This window comes from Mesoplodon mirus (assembly GCF_964341445.2).
Source record: "Mesoplodon mirus genome assembly, contig: HAP1_SCAFFOLD_690, whole genome shotgun sequence".
NCBI classification, from domain to species: Eukaryota; Metazoa; Chordata; class Mammalia; order Artiodactyla; family Ziphiidae; genus Mesoplodon; species Mesoplodon mirus.
Window position 1 is genome coordinate 188,185 of NW_028295341.1, and position 17,596 is coordinate 205,780.

Below are 17,596 nucleotides of genomic sequence, written 5' to 3' on the forward strand. Positions count from 1 at the left end.
CACAAACTAAATGTAACAACAGCAGTATGAGTAGGCCCTCGAGACTCATAATAATTTTTTAAATCTTCTCCAACTTTCTGCCAGATTTCTGTGTCACAGAGCCGCCATCAGGAAACCAGGGAGATACATCATGGATATGCTGCAAAAATTCAGTCACCTGTGAGGTAGAAACTTTATTACCCCAAGCTATAAGCATGGAAAGTAAAACCTGAGCAAATAATTCACGCTCCTTGGAGCCCTTTTGCCCCATCTTCTTTTACTTCTGACTGTTGCCTTATGCCTCTATTAGTTTCACTTTTACTCGTGGCCACACATATTTTGCATAAGGGTTCTCTTACCTGCACTTTCTTTTCCTTTTAATTGCCTTCACGCTTCAGGTCCCTGTTCGGGCGCCACTTGCCATGGACCAGCCTCAGAAAGAGGATTTCACCGCCCAGGGTCAGAAGGGACGGGGTAAGGAACTGAAGTAGCACCAACGAATGGGGTCAGAAGGACCAAGACAACTGATGGTTGCAAGGTAAGTTTTATTATGCTACAGGTACAGATTATATAGACTAGAAAAGGGAAGGTTGCCAGACGGTGGTTTACATTATCTAATGACTGTCTCGGCTCAAGGTTAACTTCCCTGGGAGAAAACCCATAAACCCAGAATCATCCAAAATAACCTGCATGTGCAGGGGGAGACAGCTTTGCTTGTCTCATTTTACTTTCTTTCTGATTTCTGGGCCCTGGTGATTTATCTCCCATGGAATGGAACAAGGAGGGGAACAAGTAGGGACAGTCCCTTCGAGCAGCAGCGGCATGCCTGGCATGTCCGAAGGTGCTCTCAAGGCTGACTGCTTCCCACACATATGTTGGCTTGTTTAAGCCTCAAGCCCTCGATCCTTTGTTGAAATACAATAATTTCATTCCTATGGTTTTCAATACCAAAAACTCTACCTCCAGGAGGGTTAAAGTCTAATTTGTACTCCAAACCAAGTAGCAGTGCAGTTCGCTACTACTGAGGCTGAATCCATAAAGACTTCAAGACCACGACCAGAAGACAAGTTATTATATATAATACCCTAGAAGGCCTGAAACATAATTATCATATACATAGCTGGTCCTTCAGAGCTTTTTACCTATAACATGTTTTTTGATGAAAGTTATTGAATGTACTGGAGATAACTGTGAACTACTGATCAAATATTTGAATACTTATACTTACCTGGAATTTCATTTCTGCTGAAAGAAAAAGGAAGAACAGGACTCACCTAAAACAAAACAAACTTTAGAAATGAAAGTAAACATCTTATCACACACTATCACTTTTGGAAGCAGCATAGAGGGGCAGTCAACAGTAAAACACTGGTGAAATAGGACAAAACTCTAGGCCAAAAATCCATTATTATTATCATCAGTCACAGTACCACAACTGTGCCCTTCATAATTAATAAGCACTCCTAAGAATCTTCATTTGGCACCAGATGATGTGTTTAAGAGAAACACTCTGGGAGGTTTTGAATCAGACTTGGTTTTTGTTAGCCAAGTTACAGGAGAATTTTTAAAGTGGGGGGAAGGGAAGAAGGAAACGGACCAGAAAAAGAATTGAAGCCATCATCTACAAACCAACAAAGCACTGAGAGTTCCAAACGTTATGTCAGACACTAAAATGACTGACACAGGCTCAAGCGGTTTATAAAACCTAGAAAAAGACTACACCAGCAAAGTCCCCATTTATCTGTAGAGTTCAGAAACTAAAACAAGGAATATTTCAGCTTAACACCTGATCTCAAGAGAATCATATACACTTCACATGAATAAAAATACCTGAAACCAAACATTTTTAAAAGCTCCAATACCCAAAATAGAAAGAAAAAAATTAATTCAGAAGACTCAATCCATCCATGATAATCACAAAACGGCTGGGCAATCTCTATCTCCCTTCCACACTAACCATCCATCCCCTGGAAGACCAAGGGAGATCAGACCTTCCAGACTTACCTTCCAGACCTTCCAGACACCTGGCTGCGGCAAAATTCGATGGAATCTCCTTGTGGAACAGCAGTTTCCCATCTCTTGTGTCTCTCCCTGTCATGATCATGCAGGAAGCAAGTCTGGCTGTGCTATTTCTTATCATTGTGTGTCACCCATCTGCAACATGATATTGAAAAAGTAGTTCCCTTTCCCCCAGAAGGCTGAGGCTCAGCTACAGGGGTAATTCTCCTGGGCACACAGTCATTATTTAGGCCGACTCAGTGACTTCAACAGGCTTAATCATGTGATCAGGCTTGTTGCCAGCTGCATAATGCTCCCACATCTGTAGATAGAGCCACTCTAGTTCCATCGTGTATTGTTTGGTGTTGAACAGAGGGCTAGATGTTCTCTGCTTCCAGACTTTGCCACGAATTTTCTTCAGGTATTCTACATCAGTTCCCAGTTTCACAGCTATCTCTTCATATTCTTGTCTATTTTTAGCAATCAGCTCAAGACAGCCTAAACAAGTGAGCTGGGAAGCTGCAACTCGGGAAGCAAGAGTCTCTCCTGGCATAGTCACCATGGGGGTCCCTGCCCAAAGGACGTCCATCCCTGTGGTGTGTCCATTACAGAGTGGAGTGTCCAAGCAGACATCAGCCAGCTGGCCTCTCCGAACATGTTCCTCTTTAGGAGCAACAGGGGAAAAAATGAGACGGTTCGGGCGAAGGCCCATATTTTGTGCGTACTGTTGAATATTAGCTTCTCCTGCTGCTGGAAAACGCAACAGCCACAGTACACTATTGGGAACACGCTTCAGAATATTTGCCCACACCTGCAAAGTAGATGGGTCAATTTTGTATAACTGATTAAAGTTACAGTACACAATGGCATCTTCCGGTAACCCGTACTGAGAACGTGTGGTTACAATAATGGTACGGGGAACCTCCTCTCCAGTGGCAGCCTTAGTGTTGATCAGGGTAGTTGCCAGTCCATTGCTAATATTGAATCCATTAATTGTAATCTGAATTTGTCCTCTGTTAATCATTTCAATAACTGCTTCTGCAACAGTATTCATAGGAATGACAGGCATATTAAGAGTTGTATTACTGCTGTCTGCGTTGTCTTCTCCATCAGGACATTTCATCTTGACTATTTGCACATCTGATAGACTATCAAGAAATGCTTGGAGGTCGATGCCATTCAGCACAATCCGATTGTCATAAATGTGCCCATTGGACTTAAAATCGATGACGGCTTTTTTCTTCAGGTGAGGGAACATATTAGCATGATCACCAATAAAGAAAGTATGGGGCATATAAGCCAGTTTCTCAGAATACTGCTCAGCAACTTCAGCAGGTGAAGTTTCCTGATCAGTGATGATATAATCCATGAAAAGCGCGCCACTAGTCCCAGGGTACCCCAGCCACATTGCCTGAATAGGAGCTGGCCTGAGAGCAAAGAGTTCATTTCGAGCACCCCTAGTATAACCATTCAGATTTACAAGGATGTGTATACCATCTTGATGGATGCAATCAGCTGCTTTCCCATTGCATGGAATCTGAGAAAGATCAATGAAATGATTGGCTTCTGCCATCACCTTCGCTCGGAAGTTTGTGCCATCATGTGGGCTCAGGGCATAACAGAATATCTCAAATGTATCAGGATTGTGCATGCCTGGAATAGACTGCATAAGATGAGAAGTAGGATGATTCCCAAAGTCAGAACTCACGTATCCTACACGCAGTCGACCATCACTGAGCTTCAAGTCTTTTGGATGTTCATACGGTGGTTTATGAAGGACACTTATATTAGCCAAGCAGAGGTTCCCATGCCTCTCAGCAATAGCCTTCCTGAAGCCATGAGAAAGAGGATAGAGCATACTATGATGAGGCTGCACAGAAGGCAACCTATTCTTCTCCAACTGGTCGGCCACAATGCTGACCAACTTCTTCATTCGCTCATCATAGTCTGTCCAATCACAGACAACCTGCAGGCAATGAGCCAAATTACAATAAGCGTCAGGAAAGTCAGGTTGAAGCTTCAGAACAGTGCGATAAGAAGCAATTGCTTCTGGAATATTCCCTGAATCGTGGTGAATGGAAGCCAGATTGCTGTGGGCATCCGCAAATGCAGGGCTGATCTGAATGGCATGAGTATAACACTGCAAGGCTCCCTGAACATCCTGCATCTCCCGTAGGGTGTTTCCCATATTGCAGTAGGCATCAGCAAAGGTAGGACTGATTCGAATAGCCTCCTTATAATGCATCAGAGCTTCATGCAGTTTTCCCTGCTGCTTCAATACACTTGCTAAATTTGAATGGGCATCAGCAAAGTCTGGGCAGAGCTCTAATGCTTTACGATACAAGCGAACTGCCTCTTCACTGTTTCCCTGTTCTCCTTTGATATTGGCTAGGTTATTCAGAGAGTCTGCATGGGTGGGACACAGCTGGAGAGCTGTATGATAACAATCTTCTGCTTCAGCAACACTGCCCTTCTCTTTGAGAGCGTTTCCTAGGTTGCAGTAAGCATCAGGGAAATGTGGTTGCAATTCAATAGCTCGCCTGTAGGTGTCTATTGCCAGATCCATCAGGCCTTGCTCATGGTATACACAAGCCAGGTTGCCATGTACCACTGCATGATTTGGACTCAAGCTTAGGGCACGAAGGTAAGCTGCCACAGCTCTGTCAAAAATCCGTGCCTCATTGAAGACATTTCCTAAATTGATATAAGCATCCAGAAAATTGGGGTCAAGGGTGACAGCCTTTTCAAAGTGATGAATTGCAAGCCAAATCTCCCCTTGCGCATTGAAAACACAGCCAAGATTACTCCAAGCTACTGCAAAGTTCGGTTGCATCTCAATTGCTTTCAAATAACATGCCTTGGCTTCTTCTAAGCCACCCAGGGCTTTGAGCAGGTTCCCCAGGTCACTGCGAACACAGTACAAATAAGGATTGTACTGAAGAGCAGACACGTAAGCTTGTACTGCCCCTTCCATGTCGCCTGCTGCTACCAATGCGGCTGCCAGGTTAATATAACCATCGATGAAATCTGGTTTGAGATGCAATGCATGCCGGTAATGCTCAGTTGCTTCCTGCAACTGCCCTCTTTCCTTGTACACATTCCCCAAATTCGAATAGGCTTCTGCCAGAAGAGGGTTCTGTTTAATTGCCAGAGTACTGAAGTGGGCAGATCTGTCCAGCCTTCGACACTGGAAGTGTATAGATGAAAGTAATAAAAGTACACCAGTATTGCCTGGCTCTTGTCTCCAGAGCTGCATGCAGTGTCTCTCAGCTGTCTCAAAATCTCCTGCCTGATATTCTCGATGTGCCAACTCAGCTAACCCTTGGAAGGAAAGCATACGTTTCGTTGGTTCTGTGCTGTCGGCCACGTTGCCCACGGAAGACGCCATCTGGAGCTTCTGGAGAGAGTGAAAAAAGGGGGTAATTGAGTCCCGCTGCCGCCACTACTGGCAAGAACGTTTCTAGAGGGAGCAAACACGAGCGCAGCAGCCGTACCACTGCTTTGGCAGGCTTAAGCGGCGGCAACAGTTACAGGCACCGAACCTTAGGAACTCTGGTTGGCCATCTACCTCTCATGCTCTTGGAATCTTAATTCTTAACCCTGCCCTCTTCCACCATTTTTCTCCTCATCAGGGAATAAAAATTACCTATCCATTTGCCTTAGAAGAAATCAAAAGTCAGTAGTCCAAACACTTTTTAAAATATTGTTTTCTGTCCAGTTGGAAATGAAATACATGATTTTCTTCATCATTCATATAGTCAACGTGGAAAACATTAGGGCCATGAATTTCAATACAGTAAGATGAGAAAATTTTAAATTGGCCTTCCCAAACCACTAATAAGTAACCGATGTTGTATATAATGCTAAGATCTTAGAGACTGAGTTTGATATTTTAAAAGTTCTGAAAACATTAGCTAATTTCTCCTCATCAAATTTCTCATGACTCAAACCTGAGTATTACTTTTTAAAAGATAAATCTATTTATTTTTATTTATTTATTTTTATTTTGGCTGCATTGGGTCTTCAGTGCTGCGTGCAGCCTTTCTCTAGTTGCGGCGAGTGGGGGCTACTCTTTGTTGTGGTGCCGGGGCTTCTCATCACAGTAGCTTCTATTGTTGTTCCACAACTCTATGGGTTCCTTTTTAGGTCCTACGAAGAACCCTAGAAATTAGTTCATGTAATTATAGGTTTTTGCAAAATTGTCAAAAGTGAGATATTTTAACTTCCATCAGGTAAGACCAGCGTCTATTTCTTTGCCAATTTTCCTTCTATCATAGTCCGCTATGTTGGATCATATTGGATTGGTCACAGGCTTTTTTGAAATCTGGCTAAGGACATGTTTTAAGTGAGGCTATTATGTGATTTTCAGACACCACCATATGTAACTGACTGTATAATATCCCATTACAGGAATAACTTCCAGTACTCTTACTGACTACTCTACTGACTTAACTAGCACAAGACACAGAAGCGTAAGGACAAAAACCACCTTACAGTATAGCCATGTCTTGCACTTCACAGCTCTCAAAGCATGTGCATTTGAAGAAGAAAAAAAGAACTGAAAAATATAAAACCAGAAGTTATTCTGTGGAAAATTATTTCAATCACCAGGCATGTGAAAGATAAGTCAAAGATTCAGTTTTCTTCAATGCTTAGTCAAAACGGAAATTTCCTGCTGTCAAGAATATACTCCAGGGCTTCCCTGGTGGTGCAGTGGTTGAGAGTCCACCTGCCGATGCAGGGGACACGGGTTTGTGCCTCGGTCCGGGAAGATCCCAAATGCCGTGTAGCGGCTAGGCCCGTGAGCCATGGCCACTGATCCTGCATGTCCGGAGCCTGTGCCCCGCAACGGGGAGAGGCCACAACAGTGAGAGGCCAGCATACCGCAAAAACAAAAAAACAAAAAAAAATATACTCCAGGGGCTTCCCTGATGGCACAGTGGTTAGGAAGCCACCTGCCAATGCAGGGGACACGGGTTCGAGCCCTGGTCCGGGAAGATCCCACATGCTGCGGAGCAACTAAGACCGTGTGCCACAACTCTGGAGCCTGCGCTCTAGAGCCCGTGAGCCACAACTACTGAGCCTGCGAGCCACAACTACTGAAGCTCGCGTGCCTAGAGCCCGTGCTTTGCAACAAGAGAAGCCACCGCAATAAGAAGCCTGCACACCACAACAAAGAGTATCCCCCAGTCGCTGCAACTAGAGAAAGCCTGCGCACAGCGACGAAGACACAACACAGTCAAAAATAAATAAATAAATAAATAAATAAATAAATAAAAGGATATACCCCATCAATAATGTGTGTAATGGAATGGTGTGAATGAGTATTTTATCAGAATTCCTGTAATGCACAATCCTATAGCAGTACTGAAATCAGTAATGCATTTATAATAGTAAATATTTATGAGGAAGTAATCCATAGAGGTTTTCTCAAAGTTAACAATGAAAATTAATGTGACATTATCAATAATAAATTGTGACGCTGAAATAAACTTTTCTAAACTATTAATAACTAAAAGCAAACTCTAATCAACCATGTTAAAAGAAATCTATGTCTATAAACTACAAAGTTTATTTCTGAAAATTTTATTTCTAAAACACATAAACTGTCATATGAGGAGGCAGTTAAAGAATATATAGCTACAAGAGTGGGGAAAAAGTTTTATAGAGACACATCTGGCAGTAGTTAATTTTCAAATGTCATTTTTCTAGATTTTGTGACACCTATAGTATTGATATTTGAAAGCATTTAAAAAAATTGTAATTTGAAGATTTGCTACTTCCAGGTAGAGTAACATATTTTGAAGCAAAACAACATTTCCACTGAGAAAAATTTAAAAAGCCAAATAAAATAGTCAGCATTCAATCAAAAAGTTCTAGACATACCAAGAGATAGAATCATATGACTAAAATTCTAAGAAAGGAACAGATAATACAAAAATAGTTATATAAGATATTGTGTATCTTTATCAGGCAAAGTCTTTATCAAGAAAAGACTTTAAAATCATCAGAATTAATATTATATTTTATTTATTTGTATATTTTATTTATATATCTATATAAAGGACTTAAAGATAAAGCCCTAGTTAAGGCAGTGACAAAAGCAGTAGCAGTGGGAGTGAAAAGAAATGGTTATATTCAAGGATATTTTGTCAGTAAAAGTCCAAGATCAAATGTCTGACTGCATACATGGGATGGATAGACGGAGTGGGAAAAATCAAAGTTAACTATAGAGGTTCTAGTGAAGATGGGGTTGCAAACACCCAACCCAAGGGGTTGCGATCATCCCCAAGGTCTAGGAGACTCAAAGGGAAGGTCATGGTCGAGGAAAAGTTAATTGCTGGGAAAATAAGACTCCCAGTCTCTCCATCTCCTTGTACTAGTTTTTTTTTTTAACATCTTTATTGGAGTATAATTGCTTTACAATGGTGTGTTAGTTTCTGCTTTATAACAAAGTAAATCAGTGATACATATACATATGTCCCCATATCTCTTCCCTCTTGCATCTCCCTCCCTTCCACCCTCCCTATCTCACCCCTCTAGGTGGTCACAAAGCACAGAGCTGATCTCCCTGTGCTATGCGGCCGCTTCCCACTAGCTATCTATTCCTTATACCAGTTTTGTTTTTCTGCTCATATACGTAGCAGCATTTCATTCAAGGGGAAAGTCATTGATCTGACTGGTCAAATGAAACACCATAGTTCAAGGCACATTTACAGTGGTTAGTTCCTCCACAATTTAGAAAGGAACATTCACAATTTCCCTCTTCCTACACCGCAGAACACATTGGCCATTCCTCCAAAGTTTCCACTCCATAGAGTGGACCAGAGATGACGTTAGCCCAGAACTGAGAGCTTGGCATGAGATGGTGTCAACCCCACCTAGAGCTCTGGCATAAGTTATGACCCAACCCAGTTCTACAGAGAGCTCTGCGTGGAATCTTGTCTCAGCCATAATAATGTGATTCTGCTTTTCATTTGGTTGTCTTCTTTGCTTAACTTTCCCTGGACACTCTGACAAACAAAATTTCAGGCAATCCTGGGCCACTCACTAACTTTATTCCATCTAATGTTATCCAGATTCCCAAGAAAATTACTAACAATAAAGGGGGAAATTTGGAACATGGTGAGTTTTAGGTGCCTGAAATATACAGGTAACTGAATCCAGTTAAGTAGCAAATTATTTGGATCTCAAATATGCCAGTAGAAGAGCAGACTAAGCTCAATTTAATGTACTCTTACTGGAGACACATGTAAATTCTGGGTCAATTTTGAAAAAGTTAAAAGCACATAGCTGAGATTAAAAGAAAGAAAGGAACACCTGCATGTTTCAGAAAGTAACAGAGAAATTAAATCCAGAGAAATAAGAGCAGACTGATGTCTATGGTTCCGTTCCTTAGTATAGGCCTTATGTAAATAGGGGCTGGAGCTAGAAATCTAACATTACCTTGAGGCCAGGAATTTAGACTCAGGATGGAACAATATTGAGAAGTTAGTACAGATATCCTACAGAAATTTCATGAGGAACTGCTTAGTCCATTAAGAGGGCCAAGGGAGGTGGTGAGGAAGACTGATATCTCTTGAAAACCTTCAGGTACAGAAAACATCAACACCTCTGAAAAGTAGGCCTGTCCTTCCCAGAGTTGTGATGGCCAGCTTGTCACTAACCTGGAAGGCCCTGTAGGAATCAGAAACTGCAAGGAGAGTAATTCAAAGAAAAACAGATGCAGGATGGGTGTGGCAATAAATCCTAGGACCCTACCAGAAACAAAATTAAAACCACTCTAGAGGGAAATTTTAACAAACCAGGGCAGAGAGTATCCTAACCAGAATAGAATAATAATTCTGAGGAAGTTACTTTACTTATTTAAGTAATATTCAATGCATTTCCATGGCCAGGCCCTTTTGAAGAATTCTAAAACATATACAAACAATTCATTTACATCTTATATATCCCACCATCCAGAGCAAAATTCACTTAAGAACTGTACTGGTGGAAACTGGGCAGCACTATGGAGAAAATAAAATGTGTTTACCATCAAAAAACATGAAGGTAAGAAAGATAATGTCTAATTTTTAAATTATCCTGTGGTTTCTTGAAATCTTTTGAAACCCAAATTAGAGAAACCTAGGAGGAAATGAAGATTTAAATATTTAGAGATTTATCAACTCATCTCTAAAAGCTTTATTAATCTCTTCTTTTAATAACATTCCTGAGAGGTATAAATGTGTCCAGTGATAGGGTTGAATAAGCCTGAGAGAATTTCAATTGTTTACCATTCTTGGTCAGCTCTTAAGACCTTTCAGGAGCATCTTGATTTTCATGGCCTCATCCAACAAAAGCAGGATATTTTACAGAAAGTCCTGGGCCACTTTTTGGCTTGCTTTTGTGTCTATGTTTTTGGTTTTTTCACATCGGGTGGTACATTAGGCTACCTATTGCATACTCCCTCATTCATGCATGCATTCATTCAAACAATATTTACTGAGTTGAGACATTTAATTAACACTCAATAAATGATGTTTAGATGAATGGATGCGCTTTCTATCAAAGTAAGTGTAAGTACTGAGAAAAATTACAGAATGTATGAGCCCAGCCCCACAAAAGCTTATAACTGTGTTGAGGATATAACAGATGCTGATGAAATAACTAATATATCATATTGGACAGTTTCTAAGTTCAAAAATGAGTTTTTATAAATAATCAGAGCCTAAGGAGGACAAAGAAGGGACAGTTCATTATGGGTTGAATCTATCAATAAATGTACATTTCAGATGAGATTTGAGATTGACCTCAAAGAAGAGGACTTAGATATATGAACAGAGAACAAAAAAGGCATGGTGATAGCATGTGCATAGATAGTGTGGCCGATATTTATGTTCTTCATTAAAGATAGTCAGAGATAACCCAAATGTAACTGTTTCCATGGGTCCATTCTCAGTATCCAAACAAAACGGCAAATCCTATCTTAGTCAAACTAATGAAAAACACAGTCTTTAACAAAGAGATTGTGAAGGAAAGGGGGAGAGAAAGGCTTGCATCCCACACCACACAACAAAACTTATTGAATTCTTTGTTTAATTTTCTCCCTCTGAAAATTTCCTCTCCCCCCTCTGTACGTGTCTCTTCTCCCACATCTGGCCACACTCTACCAGCCATCTTTCCAGATCTTTCCAGAACTCTCCATCCTAGTTTCATTAGGCCACAATTTAAACATCTCACAGGTCTCCAGGATGCATCCCCATCACTTATTCCACAAAGACAAACAAAGGACACTTCTCAGGATCACGTTTCTTTGAAGGAAGAGGTCATGAGGGTGATTATAAATAATATAAGGTGGAGAGCAGTGACTTAAAATACCATTTTTCAGCTTAGAATGTGAATACAGGGAACTTTGGGAAACTAGAAAATCTAGAAAGGATTCACTGATAATTATTTATGTTCAATGAATAAAATAAAATGTAATAATACGGCTAAACTCTGACAGATAAACTTTTTCAAAAGTTGCTTTCACACACCGTCACTATTGGGATGTTTGATAAACACACCTTTCCTTCTTTACTTTCTTCTTTCTTTGCAGATACTGGCACCAAACTTTCAAACAATAAGAACCTTCCCATAAGTCCCTTGCCAGGCAAGATTAAGGTATAACAATCCAAACAAATTTTTGAAGAAGATAACTGGTTGAAAGCATAAGAAAAGAGCTGGGTTTCTCTTATTCAACAGTCACATAATGAGTAATGTGGGAATTGGTTTAAAAAGTCTCTCTGCATGAAGGGCTAAGGTTAAGATTAGAACTTCTGAGGCCAGAAGAGCAAAATGACTACAACAATCCACATATTTTCAAGAGCCGCCCTTTGGATGTGAGGGATTGATTTTTCCCACTACTTTTTCAGCAACCCAACTGGTGTCTTTATTAAACGACATAAGAGAATACAGTGTGGCCAAGAAGGCTTAGATTTCCTTAGCCCCAAGTCAGATATTCTCCAATGACTGTCCACTCTAATTAAAAAGAGAGATTTACAGAAGGAAACTGGATACAACTGAGTGTACCTTAATTTCAACCCTTTACCTGAGTTATTTGTTTTGCTTTCAATTCTCCACTGAAGTGCCTACATTAATATATTTTTAAGAACATTTCCTTAAGTTGAAGTATTCATTCAGTATATTCATTTACTATAATTTAGAAAAGCCAAATGATTTAGGCAAATTCATTTCTATATTGCCACAGCAGTGTACTGTGAACTAAATGACACCTGGCAGTTCTTTACTCAGATACTAACTCAATTAGAAGGCAGAACAAGGATACCTACCCATTCAGGGAGGGAAAGGTCACTTAGCCTCTGTAGCTGTCTTAGGTCTCTTATCATCACAGTAACAAATTGAAGACTAAAAACCATATGATCATCTCAATAGATGAAGAAAAAGCTTTTGAAAAAAATTCAATATCCATTCATGGTAAAAACTCTCCAGAAAGTGGGCATAGAGGGAACATACCTCAACATAATAAAGGCCATATATGACAAGCTCATAGCTAACATACTCAATGGTGAAAAGCTGAAAGCATTTCCCCTAAGATCAGGAACAAGAAAAGGATGCCCACTCTCACCACTTTTATTGAAGGTAGTTTTGGAAGTCCTAGCCACAGCAATCAGACAAGAAAAGTAAATAAATAAAAGGACTCCAAAATGGAAAGGAAAAAGTAAAACTGTCACTGTTTGCAGATGGCATGATACATAGAAAATCTGAAAGACACCATCAAAAAATTATTAGAGCTCAAAAATGAACTTGGTAAATTTGCAGGATACAAAATTTATATATAGAAATCTATTGTATTTCTATACACTAACAGTGAACTATCAGAAGGAGAAATTAAGGAAACAATCCCATTTACAATCACGTAAAAAAGAATAAAATACATAAGAATAAATCTGCCTAAGGAGGTAAAAGACCTGTACCCAGGGAACTATACGACACTGATACAAGAAATTAAAGATGACACAAACAGCTGGAAAGATATACCATAGTCACGGATTGGAAGAATTAATATTGTTAAAATGACCATCATACCCAAGGAAATCTACGGATTCAATGCAGTCTGTATCAACATATCAAGGGCATTTTCCACAGACCTAGAACAAATAATTTTAAACTTTGTATGGAAACACAAAAGATCCTGAATAGTTAAAACAGTCTTGAGAAAGAAGAACACAACTGGAGGAATCATGCTCCCTGGCTTCAGACTGTGCTACAAACCTACAGTAATCAAAACAGTATGGTACTGGCACAAAAACATCGATCACTGGAACAGAATAGAGAGCCCAGAAAGAAACCCATGCACTTATGGTCAATGAATCTATGACAAAGGAGCCAAGAATATGCAATGGAGAAATGTCTGGGCTTCCTTAGGGATGGTTTCATCAATTAATTTGTTTTCTTAAATGGACCATACTTTTCCATGTCTTTGTATACCTTGTGATTTTTTTGGTTGAAAATTTGTCTTTCAAATATTATAATGTGGTATCTATGGAAATCAGATTCTCCCACTTTCCCAGGGTTTCCTGGGCTTTTGATTGTTGAAGGCTGTAGTAGTCTGTTTAGGGACCTTTCCAAACTATTTTTGCAATGACTGTTTTCCTTATCGTATGTACGCACTGAAGTCTCTGTTCCTTTAGTTCATGTTTAGCTAATGTTTTGACAGAGATTTCCTTGAATTCCTGCACCTAAAACAAACAAAAACAAATATACACAAGCACATCCACATGCACACTCAAAACCACACACCTCTGCCCATTGTGCAGATTGCTGGATCACTCCTTCAACATTTAGCTGACCCGCATTGAGTTCAGGGCTCAGCCCATGGTCAAAGCTTAGAGACTCCTCTGGTGTTTTCAGAACATGCATCTTATCTTGAGTATGCATGTGGCTTTCTTAATTTCTCTGGACACGTGTGTACTTTTTGTAGGTTCTAATTTCCCAAAGAATCTCCCCCAACTTTGGCTCCTGCATCTTCTGTGGTCTATTGTATTTCAATGCACAGTCTTCTGCCCCAGCCATCTGTGCTTTGTTAGTTCACCTTGCACTTTCTTTGAGCAATGACCGCTGCTTTTCCAGACTGTGTTCCAAGTTAGCTAAGACAGAGATAAGCATCTTGTGTCAGTCCTTCAGGTAGCTCTCAGACAGGTTAGAACAGATACACATGATAATCTGACAGTACGGTCTCTTCTGCTCCCTCCTGAAGCAGGATTGAGGGTCCCATACTAGGAATGGTCTGCTGCTACTTTAAGACTATCACTGCATTAAGACTCCACCACTTTAAGACCATCACTACACTAACAGTGGATGGGGCAAGGGCAAGTAAAAATGCCACAAAGCTTTCCTGCCATTTTCAAATTGCCTCTTCCCTGGTTCAGTATGTGTTTGCTTGCTATAAATCTTTGGCTGATTTCAGGACTAAGAGAAACTCAAAGAACTCCACAGCAAAAAACAGTATAATCAAACTCTCAGAAGCCAAAGGACACAGAAAGAATCTTTTCTTCCAAAGGAGAAAGAAAAAAGAAATTTGTTACAAAGCAGGGATCCTCAAAAAGGTTAGAGCTGGGCTTCCCTGGTGGCACAGTGGTTGAGAGTCCGCCTGCTGATGCAGGGGACACGGGTTCGTGCCCCGGTCGCGGAAGATCCCACATGCTGCGGAGCGGCTAGGCCTGTGAGCCATGGTCGCTGAGCCTGTGTGTCCAGAGCCTGTGCTCTGCAATGGGAGAGGCCACAACAGTGAGAGCCCCGCGTACCACAAAAAAAAAAAAAAAGATTAGAGCTAATTTCCTATATGAAACCACGGAAGCAAGAGGCCAGACATATTTAAAGTGCTGAAAGAAAAAAAATTGTCCACCAAGAATTCTATATTTGGCCAAACTGGTTTCAAAACATAGGGAGAAATTAACGCATTCCCAGATGAACAAAGGCTGAGGGCATTTATTTTACAACTTCCTACCACTGCCCTATGAGAAATGCTAAATTGAACCTTCAGGTTGAAATGAAAGGACACTAGACAGCAACTCGAAGCTGTAGAAAGAAATAGAAATCTCCAGTAAAGATAAATACATGGGCAAATACTAAAACTAGTATTGTGTTATTGGCTTGTAACTCTACTTTTTATTTCTTACATGATTGAAAAAACAAATGCATAAAATAATCATAAAGCCATGTTATTGGGCTCACAAAGTATCAAGGTGTAATTTGTGACAACAATAATGTAAAGAGGAGGAATGGAACTGTAGAGGAACAGAGTTTCTGTGTGCTACTGAAGTTGGTTTCAATTGAAATTATATTGTTTTAACTTTAGAATGGTAAATGGAATCTTCTTGAGAACCACAAAGAAAATATCAATAGACTATATGCAAAAAGAAATGAAAAGGGAATCAAGAGTTCACCACAAGAAAATCGGCTAAGCACAGAAGTCAGTAATGGAGTAAATCAGGGGCAAAAAATGCATAAGACATACAGAAAACAAGCAAGAAACAGACAGAATTAAGTTCTTCCTCATCAGTAAGTTTTGAAAAAGTAAGTGGATTAAGCTCTCCAATAAAAAGATAAACATTGGCAGAATGGACTTTAAAAACAACCATAATCCAAGTATATGCTGTCCGCAAAAAACTCACTTGATTTCAAAAGACACAAGTTGCTTGAAAGTTAAAGCATCGAATAAAATATCCCATGAAAATAGTAACAAAAAAGAAGGAAAGAGAGACAGAAAAAGAAAGGAAGGAAGGAAGGAAGGAAGGAAGATAGATCTGGGATGGCTATGTTACTATCACACAAAATAAACTTTAAATCAAAAACTATCACAAGAGGAAAAGGAGGCCACTATATGTTGATAACAAGTTCAATCTATCAAGAAGATATAACAACTATAAACATATATGTACCAAACAACCCCCAAATATGTGAAGCAAACATTGACAGAATTGAGGGAAGAAATAGATAGTTCTAAAATAATAGTTGGAGATCAATACCTTGCTTTCAATAATGGAAAACACATCTAGACAGAAGATCAGTAGAGAAGTAGGGGGACTGAATGACACATTTAACCAACTAAACCTAACAGCCGTATATAGATCACTCCACTCAACAACAGCAGAATACACATTTTTCTCAAGTACACATGGAACACTCTCCGGGAAAGACCATATTTTAGGCCACAATACAAGTACCAATACATTTTTAAGAAATTGAAATCATACAAAGTATCTTCTTTAGCCACAGTGAAATGAAGGTAGAAATCAATAACAGAACCATTGATAGCCATTTCCCATCATGCCTGCCACACATGATATAAAGCAATGAAGGGAAAAACATAATTTACCACTTAGAAAAGTGGGAAAGAGGACATACCATTGACCCAGAGTGTGTGCTGTTTCCCGTTGTCAGGGATAGAAATAAATTAGCATCATTTATTCATTAGTGTGTAAATTTCTTGGTCAATCATTGGGCAGCCAGTGTTTCTGCCTGATGGGAAGATTTCCTATACTCAGTGTTGAGTGGAGCCAACCTTGAAAGGGACATTTTAAAGGATTATACTGTGATGGGCTTCGCAGTACCCTTCCTCCTATGCCAGTATTTAGGCTGGGGTATTTCCATGGAGTGTGTACAATCGTAGGCCCCAGTTCACCAGAATTTAGTTTGACTCGTTTTGTTAATACATTCCCTCAGTACTTTGTCTTTTGTATCCTTTTGCATTTACTTCATTCTTTATTATCACTGCAAAACAACTTTGTTTCCTGTTCAGATGCCAAAAAGTGGATATCAATACCTCCTGAGTTTTACACATCACAGATCAGTTTTGGATATCAGGGACAGAGACAACAGCTATTTCCAATAACTTTGAGACATACTTTGAACATGTGATTAACATCTTGAGTGTTGAAATGTGTGTCGAGCTCATTATACGTGCTCTAAAAGGTTTCAAACTGCAAATATTTAAAACTCTCTATCTTTGAATAGTTTTCCTGTGCTGTCCCTTTGTGTCAGACTGTTAATGTGCAGTCTGGCACCTTCAAATAATGTGGCTTTGTAACCAATTACTTACATGTTGTTTTATCCACAGAGAATCTTTTTTTAAAAAATAAATTTATTTATTATTTATTTTTGGCCATGTTGGGTCTTTGTTGCTGCACAAAGGCTGTCTCTAGTTGGGGCGAGCGGGGGCTACTCTTCGTTGTGGTGTGCGGGCTCCTCATTGCTGTGGCTTCTCTTGTTGCGGAGCACGGGCTCTAGGCGCTGGGGCTTCAGTAGTTGTGGCACGCGGGCTTCAGTAGTTGTGGCTCATGGGCCCTAGAGCACAGGCTCAGTAGTTGTGGCACATGGGCTTAGTTGCTCCGCGGCATGTGGGATCTTCCCGGACTAGAGCTCGAACCCATGTCCCCTGCAGTGGCAGGCGGATTCCCAACCACTGTGCCACCAGGGAAGTCCCCACACAGAGAATCTTAAGGTCAAAACATACAACTCGATTAACTACACTTTCTCCTGTTCACATTTCCCTCATCTTTTCTTCATCTTCTGTCTATGTTTCCTTGGCCCTGTTTATATTAAGTGCTTTTGCCATTATATTTGATTGTCTGTA

At 40.1% G+C, this 17,596-nt stretch overlaps 1 protein-coding gene across 1 annotated transcript; it reads right to left on the reverse strand.

Annotated features, from left to right (window-relative positions):
- Nucleotides 1-267: 267 nt before the first annotated feature.
- On the reverse strand, nt 268-5,533 carry LOC309797530 (UDP-N-acetylglucosamine--peptide N-acetylglucosaminyltransferase 110 kDa subunit-like). The gene is made up of 2 exons (XM_082646030.1): nt 1,984-5,533; nt 268-1,253 (listed from the first exon to the last, which is right to left on the reverse strand). The coding sequence occupies exon 1, from the start codon at nt 5,363-5,365 to the stop codon at nt 2,225-2,227; it is 3,141 nt and encodes a 1,046-aa protein (XP_082502156.1). The 5' UTR covers nt 5,366-5,533; the 3' UTR covers nt 268-1,253; nt 1,984-2,224.
- Between the last annotated feature and the right edge of the window lie 12,063 nt (nt 5,534-17,596).

Excerpts from the sequence above, each read along its gene's own strand:
- LOC309797530 (XM_082646030.1), bottom strand. The coding sequence starts at position 5,365 with ATGGCGTCTTCCGTGGGCAACGTGGCCGACAGCACAGAACCAACGAAA.